Below are 15,221 nucleotides of genomic sequence, written 5' to 3' on the forward strand. Positions count from 1 at the left end.
GAGACGAGGGGAGGTGAGGCAGAGTGAGGGAGGAGACGAGGGGAGGTGAGGCAGAGTGAGGAAGGAGACGAGGGGAGGTGAGGCAGAGTGAGGGAGACGAAGGGAGGTGAGGCAGAGTGAGGGAAGAGACGAGGGGAGGTGAGGCAGAGTGAGGGATGAGACGAGGGGAGCTGAGGCAGAGTGAGGGAGGAGACGAGGGGAGGTGAGGCAGAGTGAGGGTCGTCTCACGGCTGCCTCACGCGTGTTTGAGCGGCTTCATTCAACAAGTCTGCCTCACGTGTACCTGCGAGGCTACATTCAACAAGTCTGCCTCACCAGTGACTGCGAGGTTTTATTTAATAAATCAATCTGTATCAAGCACGCGACATTCCAAAGGCACGCCAGTTAGCAACGTCAGTCAGTCATTTGCTAGTCACGTTAGTCATGTGCTAGTCACGTTAGTCACGTGCTAGTCACGTTAGTCACGTCAGCCAATCAGGTTTATCACGTCAGCTAGTCACGTCAGTCACGTTAGTCGCGTCAGCTAGTCACGTTAGTCACGTAATTAGTCACTTGCTAGCCACGTTAGCCGCGTGCTATTCACGTCAACTAGTCAAGTTAGTCACGTTAGTCACGTCACATGGTCACAAACAAGTCAACAGTTCTGCTGGTAGCTAGTCACGTAATTAGTCACATGCTAGTCACGTTAGCCGCCTGCTATTCACGTCAACTAGTCAAGTTAGTCAAGTTAGTCACGTCACATGGTCACAAACAAGTCAACAGTTCTGCTGGTGAAGGCTCATGTCAGGAAGCCATGTGTCGCCCAGCGGTCGTACATGATTGCCGGGGTAACCATGTGACATAGTACGACGAAATACAAGTTAAGAAGCGTCGTAAATTATAAATGAAGGTTTGTATTGATTATTCATTATGGCTGGTACGGGATTAAAACCACGATCGCTGATCTGAAAAAATATGATTTATGATCTTCAGATTAACGATTTTAAATTCGACAAACAATGATTCATCAATAACAAGATTGAAAAATAACTTCGAATCACATGCAAATTATAATGAAGACATCAAGAGAGAATAATTTTAATTGATTTATACGCTGAATTATTTTGGTTGTTACGGTTGGCAATTTCAGTAAAGTTTGGAAAATCATTGAACAGTATAGTGAGAATTCTCATAACTTTCTTGGTAAAGCCAGCAAGTATCATGAAAAAACTATGATAATCATAACACGATTCTTAGAGCTGCAATCAGGCTAAAAAATTGCTAGCCATGACTGTATTTTCAGAGCTACAATAAATCACAGTAATTTATAGAAATTACCCGGTGAAGTCAGTAATTGTAAGACTACAACAGATGATATGAATGATCGGAATGCTGATCATTATTGGATATTTAAAGCTACAATAAAACAACACAAGAGCTACGTTATATATGTTTTCATCTAAAGCATATGGATAAAAGTGATGAAGTAAAAAAATCGTTTCTCACTTTTTGCCTAACTTTGCGATGGTCGTTTAGCGTACCTACTTAAGAGGAAGAAATAGTTAAACAGAAATGCATGGGGTCTGGTGGAGGCTATAACCGCTTTGATGGAGACGTATATGGTGGCTCATTAATAAACTTAACTAGGATAAGTAAGTTTATTCTAGAAAAAATTAAAGTCTCAAATTGTTGTCCGCGTTATAATATTTCGGCACCAACACATCCCTACGTTGTAAATTGTGTAAGATGAAACCTAGTATGATGTTGCTTCGGTAGATCGCTCAACTCTGAAACTCGGTCTGGTTACTTCATTAATCATTACAGCATATTTAGAGCTACAATGAAACAATGCAAGAGCTACATATTTAGAGCTACAGCAAAATAACATAAGAGCTACATATTTAGAGCTACAACAAACAACAGAAGAGCTACATATTTAGAGCTACAACAAACAACACAAGAGCTACATATTTAGAGCTACAATGAGGCAGAGTGAGGGATGAGACGAGGGGAGGTGAGGCAGAGTGAGGGATGAGACGAGGGGAGGTGAGGCAGAGCGAGGGAGGAGCGAGGCTTCAGTCAACAAGTCTGCCTCACGTGTGCCTGCGAGGTTTTATTTAATAAATCAATCTGTATCAAGCACGCGACATTCCGAAGTTACGCCATTTAATAACATCAGTTAGTCATTCGCTAGTCACGTTATGTCATGCGCTAGTCACATTAGTCACGTCAGCTAGTCGGATTTGTCACGTCAGCTGGTCAGGTCAATTACGTCAGCTAGTCGGGTCAACTAGTCAAGTTAGTCACGTTAGTCACGTCATATTGTCAAAAACATGTCAGCAGTTCTGATGAAGGCTTATGCCAGGATGCAATGTCGCCCAGCGATCGTACATGATTACCGGAGTTACCATGCAACATAGTACGACAAAATACAAGTTAAGAAGCATTATAAATTATAAGTGAAGGTTTGTATTGATTATTCATTATGGCTTGTACGGGATTAAAACAGGATCGATGATCTGAAAAAATATGATTTATGAGCTTCAGAATAACGATTTTAAATTCGATTAACAATGATTCATCAATTACATGATTGAAAAGACTTAGAATCACATGCAAATTATCATGAAGACATTCAAGAGAGAATAATGTTAATCGATTTATATACGCTGAATTATTTTGAGTGATATGATTGGCAATATCAGTACAGTTTGGAAAATCTTCGAATAACATAGTGAGGAATGACATACTAACTGACTTAGTGAAGTAAGCAAGTATCATGAAAAAACTATGATAATCATAAAATGATACTTAGTGCTGCAATATTTCAACTCTGTAAGTAATAAGAATGACTTGGTGAAGTCAGCAAGTATCAGCCTAAAATAAAATTTTGCTAGCCATGACTGTATTTTCAGAGCTATAATAAAGCACAGTAATTAACAGAAGTCAGTAATTGTAAGGCTACAAAAGATGATATGCATGACTGGAATGCATATCATAAGTGGATATTCAAATCTACAATAAAACAACATAAGAGCTCAGATATATATGTTTTCATCTAATAAATCAGGATAAGAGTGATGATGTAAGAAAAATGGTTTCTCGTTTTTTTGTCTATAACTGTGCGATCGTCGTTTAGCGTGCTAATGAAAAGGATATAGTTTAGCAGAAATGCATGGGGTCTGGTGGAACCTATAACTATCGAGTTAATGAAAACGTATATGGTGGCTCATTAATAAACTTAACTAGGATAAGGAAGTTTATTCTAGAAAAAAAAACAAAGTTAAGGTAAGGCGCTATCAAATTGTTTTCCGCGTTATAATATTTCGGCAACAACACGGCCCTACGTTGTGAATTGTGTATGATGAAACCTAGTATGATATTGTTTCGGTAGATCTCTCCGATCTCCGGAACTCGATATCGTTTCTTCGATCATTAATCATGACAGGATATTTAGAGCTACGATGAAACAACACAAGAGCTACAACAAACAACACAAGAGCTACAACAAACAACACAAGAGCTACAACAAACAACACAAGAGCTACAACAAAACAACACAAGAGCTACAACAAAAAGCTACAATAAACAACACAAGATCTACAACAAAACAACACAAGAGCTACATATTTGAAGCTACAATAAACAACAAAAGAGCTACAATAAATCAACACAAGAGCTACATATATAAAGCTACAATAAACAACACAAGATCCACAACAAATCAACACAAGAGCTACATATTTAAAGCTACAACAAAACAACACAAGATCTACAACAAAACAACACAAGAGCTACATATTTAGAGGTACAACAAAACAACACAAGATCTACAACAAAACAACACAATAGCTACATATTTAAAGCTACATTAACAACACAGAAGCTACAACAAAACAACACAGCAGTTATGAGAACACACCTGGTGAAGTCGGCGAGCATGGCGCGGATGTCAGAGTTCTGCTTCTGTAGCTCCTGCAGATCCCTCACTGCGCGCTGTAGCCTCAGGGACAGACTAGCCTCAGTGGTGTGGGAGGGCAGGGGTGGGGAGGGCGCTAGTAACGCTACACCCACTAACCAAATGACACCCACTGCCCCACCTAGCCGCCACGCCCACCCACTCACCCACCTCATGCTCACTAGGCTGCGTCTGCAAATAAGGAGTGAGCATTAAGACACCAAACTAATTATTTCACGTCGTTACATAACGTATTATGCTCACATGGAAAGTTTATTCTATCATTTTTAGCGCCCTTGAGGCTAATCTATCATCGTTATAGGCACTATACACAGTTGAAAACTTCGATAAAATATACTAAAGTAAATTTAGGTGGTTGCTGCTTTTCATCTTCTATTCTCTATGACTATTTCCGTCATTGGGGGTAATGTCGGCGTAAATAACCAGAGCTCTGCTAGCTTACATGAATTGATGTCACAAGCGCAAAGAAGCGGGGCAGCGTCGATGCCTTCGATATCTAAAAGAAAAACAAGCATCCCGATCACAATGAATGACAGAATTCTTAATAATTTTAGATTTATTTGACTTTTAAAGCAGAAATTAACACCCAAGTGGAGGAATGATGTTTTGGTTTCAACAGCATGAGCTGAATTAGCTATTCGTCATCGCAGTTCAAGACACTACGAGCATATATGTACAGTCTGCATGTTCTCGCAATAATGATTTAGCCAGAAACCCGTCATGATATGACAATCTATCTCGTGCGACGCGGGACGAAACATATAATTACACAACGGCCAAATAAAGCTGAATCGGCAAATTTCAAACATTCATTATAAAGTACGGAATACTTAGCGGAAAAGCGCCTATCGCTGAGATTACTTCCACGTAATGGCTTAATTGAATTACCATTCATTTCACCTTCAGAAATTACCACAAATATTGTGAACATTTGGGAACAGGTAAACTTGTAATCCTTCGTTTCCCGATTATACATTTACATTCGTGTAGGATTAGCATTCTCTCGAGCAGAGCGGAATTTTTCCACGCATATAGCACGGAACATTCGATGAATGACTAGTGGGAAACAATAAATAATTAGACCTCGGCATGCGAATCTGTACAATTCACGGGAACCGAACTTGGTGTCATTAAGATAACGAGGTTCAAACCGGTATAACAGCTGCATGCTTCTTCTGTGGAAGCCGTGAGAATTGGGATATGAATGCGATTGCTGATGACCCTTCTTTAAGTAGGAATGCGATTGCTGATAACCTTTCTGTTAATGAGATAACGAGAGACCATGTATAGAAGTAATGACAGCGATCGACTGAGGCAATATCATACGAGGTTTAATCATACAAATGTACTGCAAAAATGGCGGGGGCTTTTCCGACATATAATAGCGTGGGCAACAATTCAAAGTCTCTACCCTAAACTTTAATTTTTCTCTTGGATTAACGTACGTACAATATTTATTAACAACACTGTCAAATAATTTTAGAAGTTGCCAGCATAAATAATGCACGCCAATTTTTAATTTATTCATTTATTTAATTTATGCATTTATTATTAATTCATTTATTCATGAGGACGGACGCTATAATTAAACCAACAATTCAGCCCACCACATACCGTACAAGGTCGGCTAATTTTCAGCGAATTGATATCGTATGCATGGAGCAAACAACGCGCACTGTCAATGGTGGGAGATGAGCTTCACATAAATGGATAATGGATTAATGGTCCCAACACATCATTACGAAGATAAGGACGTTGTGGATAATCGGCGTAACGGTTTGATCTATAAAGCTAGTTGGAGGAGGGGGGTTCATCTTGAGGAAATAAGTGAAGATCTAGTGCCTAAAAAAGTTGGAACACTGTTTTTAGATATCGACATCACGCCACTACAAGAATCTGAAATAATTTGGTAAATAAACTGATTGTCAGGATCTAAAAATACAGGTAAATTGCTCAATTGAGATAACTTGATACTAGGAATGATTTGAAATTAATCAGAAATTAAATTAAACTGAGTGATTAATGAAATCGACAAAAATTCGCATAGATTCAACCTGACTTGCGAATAGTCCAAACTCTGTACTAGGCAAACTCCCGATAAATAAACTTTTAATTAGTATCAAGAAAGAAATCATGTCCACTAATTTTGCACGAGAATGTTTTTTTTTTTCGTTTGTACTATACGAACCAAGTAGGCGTTGAAGATTTTCTGTCGCAGCTGATGTAGTGAAAAATTTAATTGTAGCGCTTTAGAACGGTTGCATGTGAGCGGAACGGTTGCATGTGAGGCATGCAGAACGCTTCGGAAAAAATGCAGAAAAGCTTCGAAAAAGCGTACAGAAGATAAAAACTAGTTAACTTGGATGAGCAAGAGAAATGTCCATTTTCGCGCAAGATCGCACAAATTGCTCTCCGAGAATAGCAACCGTTATCGAAGTAACCGCTAACGGCGAAATTTTAATTTTTTCCCTAGTTTACTCGTCATAAAAGACAAATTAAATTGTGTTTCATTCATTAGAAAATGTCAGGGAAAATCCCGTTGGGGATAATAACAGAGAGGGAAAGTTCAACTCGTCGTTGTTACGTAATACCAACGTGAAAACATGAGATGTATATACACGTTGATTGGCATGAAAAACTGATTGCATGGCTTACGCGAAAGATTTTTAAAAATAAATCACTGACTTCTAGTTCACAACGGTCGAGAAACCAAGGGCCAAAACATTACTTAACATAACCTCTTTTTGGGGAAGTGCAACACTTAACTCTCCATCGGACGCATATCAATCACTGAAGTAACATATATATATATATATATATATATGCTCTTGTTTACGGGCAAGATTCTAACGTCGATTATTGCTCGCAATCTACCAGCAAAGAGAAGTGCAAGTTGAGAAATGGCAGCACGGATTGTCAAGGAAGCACTTTCAAATGTTCAATTAACGCTATTCTGTTCGTACACGGACGTCGTAACTTTTATTAACTTGACTGCATATATTACGTCAACTGAGAAAATCTTGTCATGCCAAAGGGTTCCGTGCGTCATTTCAAATAACTGAGAAGGTCGTTACTTCTTTTCATATTTGGTCATTTATGCTGATACGGACAAGGATTGTCAATCGACACTTATAGGGGTGAGACTGTGAGAGACATCCATCTTAAATTTGTATGAACCCTGCAGTCTTATCATGGTAATGTTATCATATTTGTGTCCGATCGAGGCCCTTTTCCGAGATTCCTTTGGGTTTTAACTAATTCTCTTCCCTTTCTGGGTCAGAACATTCCCATTGAGAGTGATCATCGGTTTCTCGATCCGACAATTCGAAAAGAATTTTCTTGTATGAAAACGCTTGTTTCTTTCCATGCAGATTGTAACGGAACGTTTTCTGACAGTTGATTTTACTGCACGAAGAAACTATACTTCTATATTCTTTGTATAATAAGAAACAATACTTTCTATATTCTTTATATAATATTCTACTATATTCTTTGTCTTCGGTTTTATAGGTTAGATTTTTTACTATTGATTGCTTCGGAAAAGCAAAATGCAGCGTATGAATTATTGTGCAACCCAGTTAAACTGGAACCCAGTTTTACTGCAACCCACTTGCTTCAAACTAAATTTGAAGCAAGTACATTAGATTAAATATTGATATTTAGTGTCAGACAGGACTGAACCGTTCACTCAGGAATTCTATCAACAAATAAGATTTGTTTTTTGAATGCCGAAATTCTTATCATTTTAAATACTAACATATGCAAGCAAACAAAAAAAAAAGTTTGCAAGCAACTTGAAAACAACCGCAAGAGATGTGAATCTTGTTGCTTAAAATATGGCACGTACGGAAGGCTATAGTAATAGCAACATGTTCTCGTCACATGAATATCGTTGTGAGTATTGAACAATTTCGCGAACATGCAATCACAAAAATTATCGCAATTATCGATTTAGCTTTGCTGAACTGATACAAAAAATCAGAGCTTTGCTCACCTGCTGTACCTAATGATATAGTACGTAATATCACGATTTTGTGATTAACTTTCGTTGTTTGCACTTTGCAGTCAAAGCTCGTAGAACATGTAGAGAAATGTCGCCCGAAAAGCACTAGTAAATTCAAATTGATCAATGAAAAGAAGCATGCAAATGACGACCTCGAGATAATATTTCCCAAACATTCTTCACCAGCAGCAGCGCAGCAGGTTGCATTCTAAAGTGACACAAGACAGCCGTGCGCACCACATCCGTTCTTTCGTAAGCCCCAAAACATTGTCAACAAAGTATCCGTGGATTGCATCTCACGGCCGCACCACACGGATGTACATCTTACGGTCGCCTCTCACGGGTGTACTCCAATTACAATGTAATATACGAGTATATTTACTCGGTTGCAATAAACCGGAGAGTATCGTAAAATATTACATGAAAGAATCACGAACAGCTTTGTTGAATAATTTTAGCTATAATTAGGCTTTGTACCATCACCAAATCTGAAGATATTGTATTTCATCTATATTAGATCGTAATACATTCCATACAAAGCATTATACATTCTCTGCTTGCGAGGAGGTTACGCGGACCAGGCAATAAGTCCAGCAGCTATCCCAATCAATCGTCAGTTATGGAAAGATCGGGTTCCAAAGGCCGGGTCCCTTGTGAATCAAAGTAACGAAAAATTCAAGAATCGGCAACAGGCCATGGGCCTATTTCTTCAGTGCCGACACTTCTATTATATTCTATGAACAAGAATCGGCAACAGGCCATGGGCCTATTTCTTCAGTGCCGACACTTCTATTCTATTCTATAACAAGACAAGATTGTATGGTTTGTAACCGTGCCTGTCTCTGAGCCAAACCTCCCGTCAACGAGGCCAACTGCAATGAATTCTCCTGTCGCTGCTTCTGGTGATGAGGATAAAAAATTATAAAACTCAAGCAAATTATTTGGACCCTTCTTGCGCAGGTCAAGAAATAAACTAAAACAAACCTGAATGGAGAAGTTTTATCATGACAGCATCGCGCGAAATTTCTACGCGATGCACGAGTAAGTAAAGCACATTTACAGGCCTGATATTTATTACCCTCGGGAAGCAATAAAACTTAAGCGTGCTGGAAGGCCGTAATATATAGCAAAGAATTTCGGAGCATGGACACCGGCAACGTGGATATATTTTATGTTTGATGACCGGGAGTTGGGTGCGACTATCGGACCACGAAGACAAACGACAGCCACGGGACAGGATCAACAATTTTATTCTCGTTCACAACTGGAAGCGTCACGTGCGGTATGGACCGTGAGACGAACTCAACTTCCGGCGCAGCTAGAATAATATTTTAAAGCGAATGTAAATGCTGCTTTTCCACTAAATGTTTTAACTAACTAATCAATTTTGTTTCGATTCACTAGTCATGAAAAAATATGAATAAAATATTGAAAAAGCGAAGCTTTTACTCTAAATAAGTTATTATCACCTCACATTCAGCTCTGAACCAGTAAAGTAAGGTAATTTATTTTAGAAAATTCAGGTAATTTCTTTTTCAATAATATATAGGTATAATGTAATGATATCTTTACTAGTTCCTTGATTATTGAGCTTACAAATCAGGAAGTTTCCGGGAATCACGCTGTATAAGAGGACGGAAATATGGTTGGTGGTAGCTTGGAAGAATTTTTTTTCCATTTTGCTTAGCAGCCGGTAACTAACCAACATCATTTCTGACAGCCAAATATAAAAAGCTACACGAAATCGAGGAAGTATACATATTATCTACTTATTAAAATTTCACCGAAAATCATAAAAGTATATACACATTTTTTAACATCAGCTTAGCGAGTGAGAAATTATATTATTTCTACACGGTTTTCGATTAGCGCAATAACACAGCAAAATAACCAGCAAAACGTATTTAAAAATCAAGTTGTTTGTTGTGCGCGAACTGGAACCACGTGGACATGGAGGACCAAAAACACCAGGGGCCATACTTTCAAAACTCGTCAAGTGAACGTAAGTACTTACGCTCTATTTTCTTGTCTATGATTGGTGGATTTTGCTTGAAAGACCGTCAATGATTGGCTGATGAACTTACGATCTCTTAACTTTTTTTTAAAGTTTAGGCCCAGGTGTCGTGCACCTGATATTGCAATCGGCACCATCGAAAAATAACAGGAATACCGAAAATTAAACAAAAACTAGGAAATTTATCGAAATACTTTGACCAATTTGAATGTTTGAAGAAGATTTCTTTGAATGAATTCAATTAACGTTATAACTATATGAACACAATATTAGTTTTTATCTGTATTTTAGAACAAGCTTCAAGGCGTAACATGCTTCGAATTGATTTTATGTATATAGTTTGAGTTGTAAGAATATCTAAAATATACGTTTAAAAACTACTTTTTAAAGACAACACTTCCAAAGAATCCAGTATCTCCAATCTTACAGATGTACAATGAATTTCTCATCTAATTTTCAAAAATTTAAAAAATTACCTTTTCAATTTTTTAAATATAGGTAGGTATATAAATTTTTTTAATATAAATTTTTTTTTCAATATTATTTATTCTGTTAATTGATTCGTGCATTGCCTCCGATTTCACACCAGTATGCAAAATTTCAGATCAATTAGACAGGTAAAAGTGTATCAAATATCAGTTATAAGATTTGTGGCTGACAAAATTATTTTTCAATTTTTTTAATATTGAAAAAAAAAATATTTTTTTTTTTTTCATTCCTAAAATCATTTATTTTGACATTTGATTCATGCATTGTCTCCAACTTTACAAGTGGGCGAAATTTCAGATCGATAGGATAAGTGGAAGTGTATTAAATTTTGATTACAAGATTTGTAGCAGACAGACAAACAAGAAGTGAAGTTAAAGAGAAGTGTTGTAAAATAGGCACAGAAGCAGTGAAAACACACAATAATGAGCGGCTATACGTATCTTTAATTGTGAGGAAATGGAGCAAAGACAAAGGCGGAGCTTTGGATATAGAAAACATTAGGCGAAAAAAACCGTCATGTGAAAGGCATATTATAGACGCGAAAACGTTCAATTATCAGGCTATTAATACAAAATGTTCATCCGACCGGCCTATTAAGCGCAAAGACGTTCAATTTCAGTGGCCAATTATACGTACCGGTAATACAAAGCTCAATTCTGATACCCATTAACCGCAAAACGTTCTTTTTTAGCGGCCTAATAAACGCTAAAACGTTCGGTTCAGCAGGCTATTAAACGCAAAATACGTACCTTTGAGCGACCTATTACACACAAAAAACGTTTATTTGAGCGGCCTATTGAACGTAAAAAACGTTCATTTTAGCGTAACATTAGACGCAAAAACGTTCCTTTAGACTGGCTTATCCGGCGTTAAATAACGTTCTTTCGAGAGGCCGATTAAACACAACTATAACGTTTATTTTAGGGGCATATTGGACTCAAGATTCGGGCTCACCAGACGCTAAAAACGTTCATTTAGAACTACGTCACACGGTCCGGTCAGCAGTAGCGCGGAGCTGCTTTCCCCCATACATTGAGTTTTGTGGGTCAATGGACTGCCATGACGCCATGCATGCTGCCGTCCGTGGCATGCATGCTGCCGTCTGTGGCATGCATGCTGCCGTCTGTGGCATGCATGCTTACAGCGCAAGTAAGAGGAACTCAGGGCCGGGTTAGACGTGGTCAATGGCATCACATAGCGCATGATTGGCCACCCGTATAAGTGTGGTCGATGATCATCACATAGCGCATGATTGGCCACCATTAAGCTAGAGGTGGTTTAAAGTTTTATGGCATCAAAAATTCAAACGCAATCCAAAAAATTAAAAATACTTCATCACAACGACCATTGATTGAGAGGCAGTAATAGTAGGTATCACATATTATACATTGTACTATTGTAATGTTCATGACTTTTCATAGTCAGCAGGTGCGCAAATAATTTATTGAAGAATGGAAATATCCAATATTGACTATGAAGCTCAAATGCTACGAGAAAAACCAGTTATGCCTTGAGTAAGAACAACCAGTTCTGCCGTCTCGACCAGTTATTATCTTGACAACACGCACGTTATTATCTTGATATTCTTTGTATTCGGAAAAGATTCTCTCAAACTCAAAACCCACGAGAAATTTTAATCACAATTATAACCGCATAATTTTCAACGGAGAGTTCTTATTATTCACGTCAAATTTCTACTCCATAACACGCGCGCCATTCTCAACTTGATAACACGCACATAATTTTCAGGTCTGAAATAAACACGCACCATCTAGAAATAAATCCGTACGGAATTCGGAGCCTAATTTGCGGGCTGCATCTGCGTCTCCGAGTAGCAACTGCAGCGTTGGCTGTGTAACAAAAAAAAAAAAATTATGAACAGAATCCATGGCTAAGACGTTGAAGATATATCTTCAACATCTAACACATCTAATCTAACATCTAACACATCTAATAACTGAGCAAGAGGTTCACAAACTGTCACGTATTTGGAACACACCACTAGTCACGTAGACGCGAGGATACAAACAAGAAAAATAAGCATTTGTGTGATGAAAGTTACTCTCGTACATGTCAGGCGCAACAGTGATGCGAGTGTTGCCTTGGGGAATGCGCTCCACGTATCAATGATGCGACCGTTGTGGTGCGTGCGCGTGTTCCTTGCTATGATAATTAAATGAAAATAATGCGATAACAAATATATAGTCGCGAATATATAGACGCGACTTAGCCACTTCAAACCGAACTGTGGGCGGGCATTAAAAACGCGATCAATTTCGGGGTCACTCAAGCAGATGGAACAAACGCGACACTACAGAAGAAGGAACAATAATGCGTAAATGTGATTTAAATAATTAAAATCTTACACAAGAGTAGGAATCGATTTTTACCGGCCATAAAAAAACTATACATATACATAAGTATTTCAAAAACGTAATGGGCAGTAGGTACCTAATAATTATGATGATTCATCATTATTTATAATACTAGCAGGTTAGCCCGGCGCTGCTCAGGCTAGACACTTAAGACAATCCTTCGCAATTCGAGAATTCCCTTGTTCCAAAACCCGTCATAAAGGAATCAGTTTTTAATGTTAAGACAGAAGCATTCTTTATGAAATATGATTGTTCAAACCCACATCCGGCACTGAACCCTCTCCTTAGCTCGCTTTAATTAATTTGAAGTGAACTTTATCTATTTATTTCTGCAAAAATGTGCACTAACCAGACAGAATATAAAAATTTAAATTTTTGTATCTAACGCTACTATCTCTCAATATCACAAATTCCAGCAACAAAAATAAAATTGTCACGAAATATCCTGACACCGAATATAGAGGATACGCGTTAAGTGAGTCACACTACACGTATTTTCAGGGCCACCCACACAAACTTTTCAAACACCCACACAAACTTTTATAAATAATTTAGTGGACGAGTATTTATTGAATCAACAATTTGGAATGTTATTTCTAACAAAAACGCACACACTAGAGCAAGATTAAATTACTGATTGGAGAGCAATAACCTCGAGTGCAGCGCGACGTCGATCAATGAACGTGTCATGAAGCACTGTAAAGAACGATTGTCATTTGAGTGTCTCTGCCGTAAGTGTCGTTTACTTCAGGGCAGGCAGGAAGTTAAAATTAACTAGGGGTGGAAGTTACTAACTGCAGAGGACTTGCGAGCCTCAAGATAAATGGCGTGGACCAAGATAACTGGTGTGACTCAAAATAACAGACGTGGCACAATTTATATAACTGGCGTAGTTCAATGTAACTCAGGTAGCTCAATGTAACTCACGTAGCTCAATGTAACTAACGTAGCTAAATAAAATCAGTAAATAATCACAATTAGCGAAGAATATTCCACAGTCTACACAAAGCGACGTATCATGCAGAGTTTAACTGCTCACATGGGCTAACAGTTTGAAAAACGGTCAGTAAAATGTTGCTCACAGAGTTATTTCAGAGAATAAAATGAGCGTTTTCAGTTAGAATGACCGTTTCCACGCTCAAAGAGTGAACGGAGCGCAGTATTCAAGGTTTAGAGTCTACCAGAGAATAGCGAAACGACCCTAACAAAATTTAGAGTCGCCTCAGCTTCTGGTAATCCAAATCAGAAGCTGACGCGTCTGTAAATTTTCACTGGGGAGGAACCATCACGGCCAACACACCGGAAACTCAGCTGAGCACCATGCATGCACCTAAGAATCACCGCACTGAGTTCAACATTTAGCGACGCTGTGAACTATCCGGTCACGGCCTGAACCTCACAATGGAAGGGTTCATTAGTCAACATTGCATTGATGATTATTACATTATGAACATTAGTACAGTCAAGCGGGTGCCTGTATAATCGCAGGAAACTGTGACAGCGCTCAAGTTTGCTGAGGTGAAAGTTGGGAAATTACAGTAGGAAATAACGGGAATTGTATAAATTGATTGGAATTTAAGCACCACGATGATTAGATAACAAATATAATACATAAAATATTATGCAATCACCTAATACATTACATATTAGAATTTATTAACAGCAGTGAGAAGTGAGAACTGGCATAATTGTGTGTTATGATAAGACCAACGACCAAACAATGATAGCGATGATATACACAGTATATATACATGATGCATACCGTACACAGCTTGACCAATTGGGCACATTAATGAGCGTTGCACACAACGTGCGGATATAATACTTACACAGGCATTTGAATAGGATGTATACTCAGGAATGCCGCACACAGAGCACACAAGAGGCAGCATTCAAAGCGATCAATAATGATAGGTTGCTCGCAAGTCACGGAAGCCGCGGTGTAAGCCTCCTATACTTGTCTCGCAGCAGTCGCTATGGTCCCTTAATACAGTACACGACCGTGGACACGCAACACGAGCGCTAGAAATAACCAGCGTCTTGTACGAGCTTATCTGACCAGTTTTTGCTGCTAGAAATAACCTTATACAAGGTGGAGGTTAACGCTAATACTTGGGTTATTTATCTACGACAGGTATCCATTACAACTATAAATAATCTTACAAGTTGTAGGTTATCGGTAACAATGGCATAACATATCCAAGACGTTCTGACATGCCTTAGTACTATGAGAATGGATGTACAATTTAAAATCGTGAGCCTGGACCACGGCACCTTACGGACCTAAAAGGCAGAGTTATAGTTACAGATATTTTAAAGTTACATTTTTTTTAACCAATGAAACCCGTGAAATACCATTAAATCAACATAATGCGCCGAGTC

General features: G+C 38.3%; 1 protein-coding gene across 1 annotated transcript in view; it reads right to left on the reverse strand.

The window, feature by feature from the left end:
- The window catches only part of LOC108670632 (alpha-(1,6)-fucosyltransferase-like), a 48,493-nt gene that overhangs the window by 22,322 nt on the left and 10,950 nt on the right, over positions 1-15,221 (reverse strand). The window contains exon 2 of the mRNA XM_047883864.1: positions 3,902-4,129. Coding sequence (XP_047739820.1) covers positions 3,902-4,113 — 212 coding nt within the window. The 5' untranslated portion in view covers positions 4,114-4,129. The remainder of the gene's footprint in view (positions 1-3,901; positions 4,130-15,221) is intronic.

The sequence above is a fragment of the Hyalella azteca genome, unplaced genomic scaffold (assembly GCF_000764305.2).
Source record: "Hyalella azteca isolate HAZT.00-mixed unplaced genomic scaffold, Hazt_2.0.2 contig13886, whole genome shotgun sequence".
Classification (NCBI taxonomy): domain Eukaryota; kingdom Metazoa; phylum Arthropoda; class Malacostraca; order Amphipoda; family Hyalellidae; genus Hyalella; species Hyalella azteca.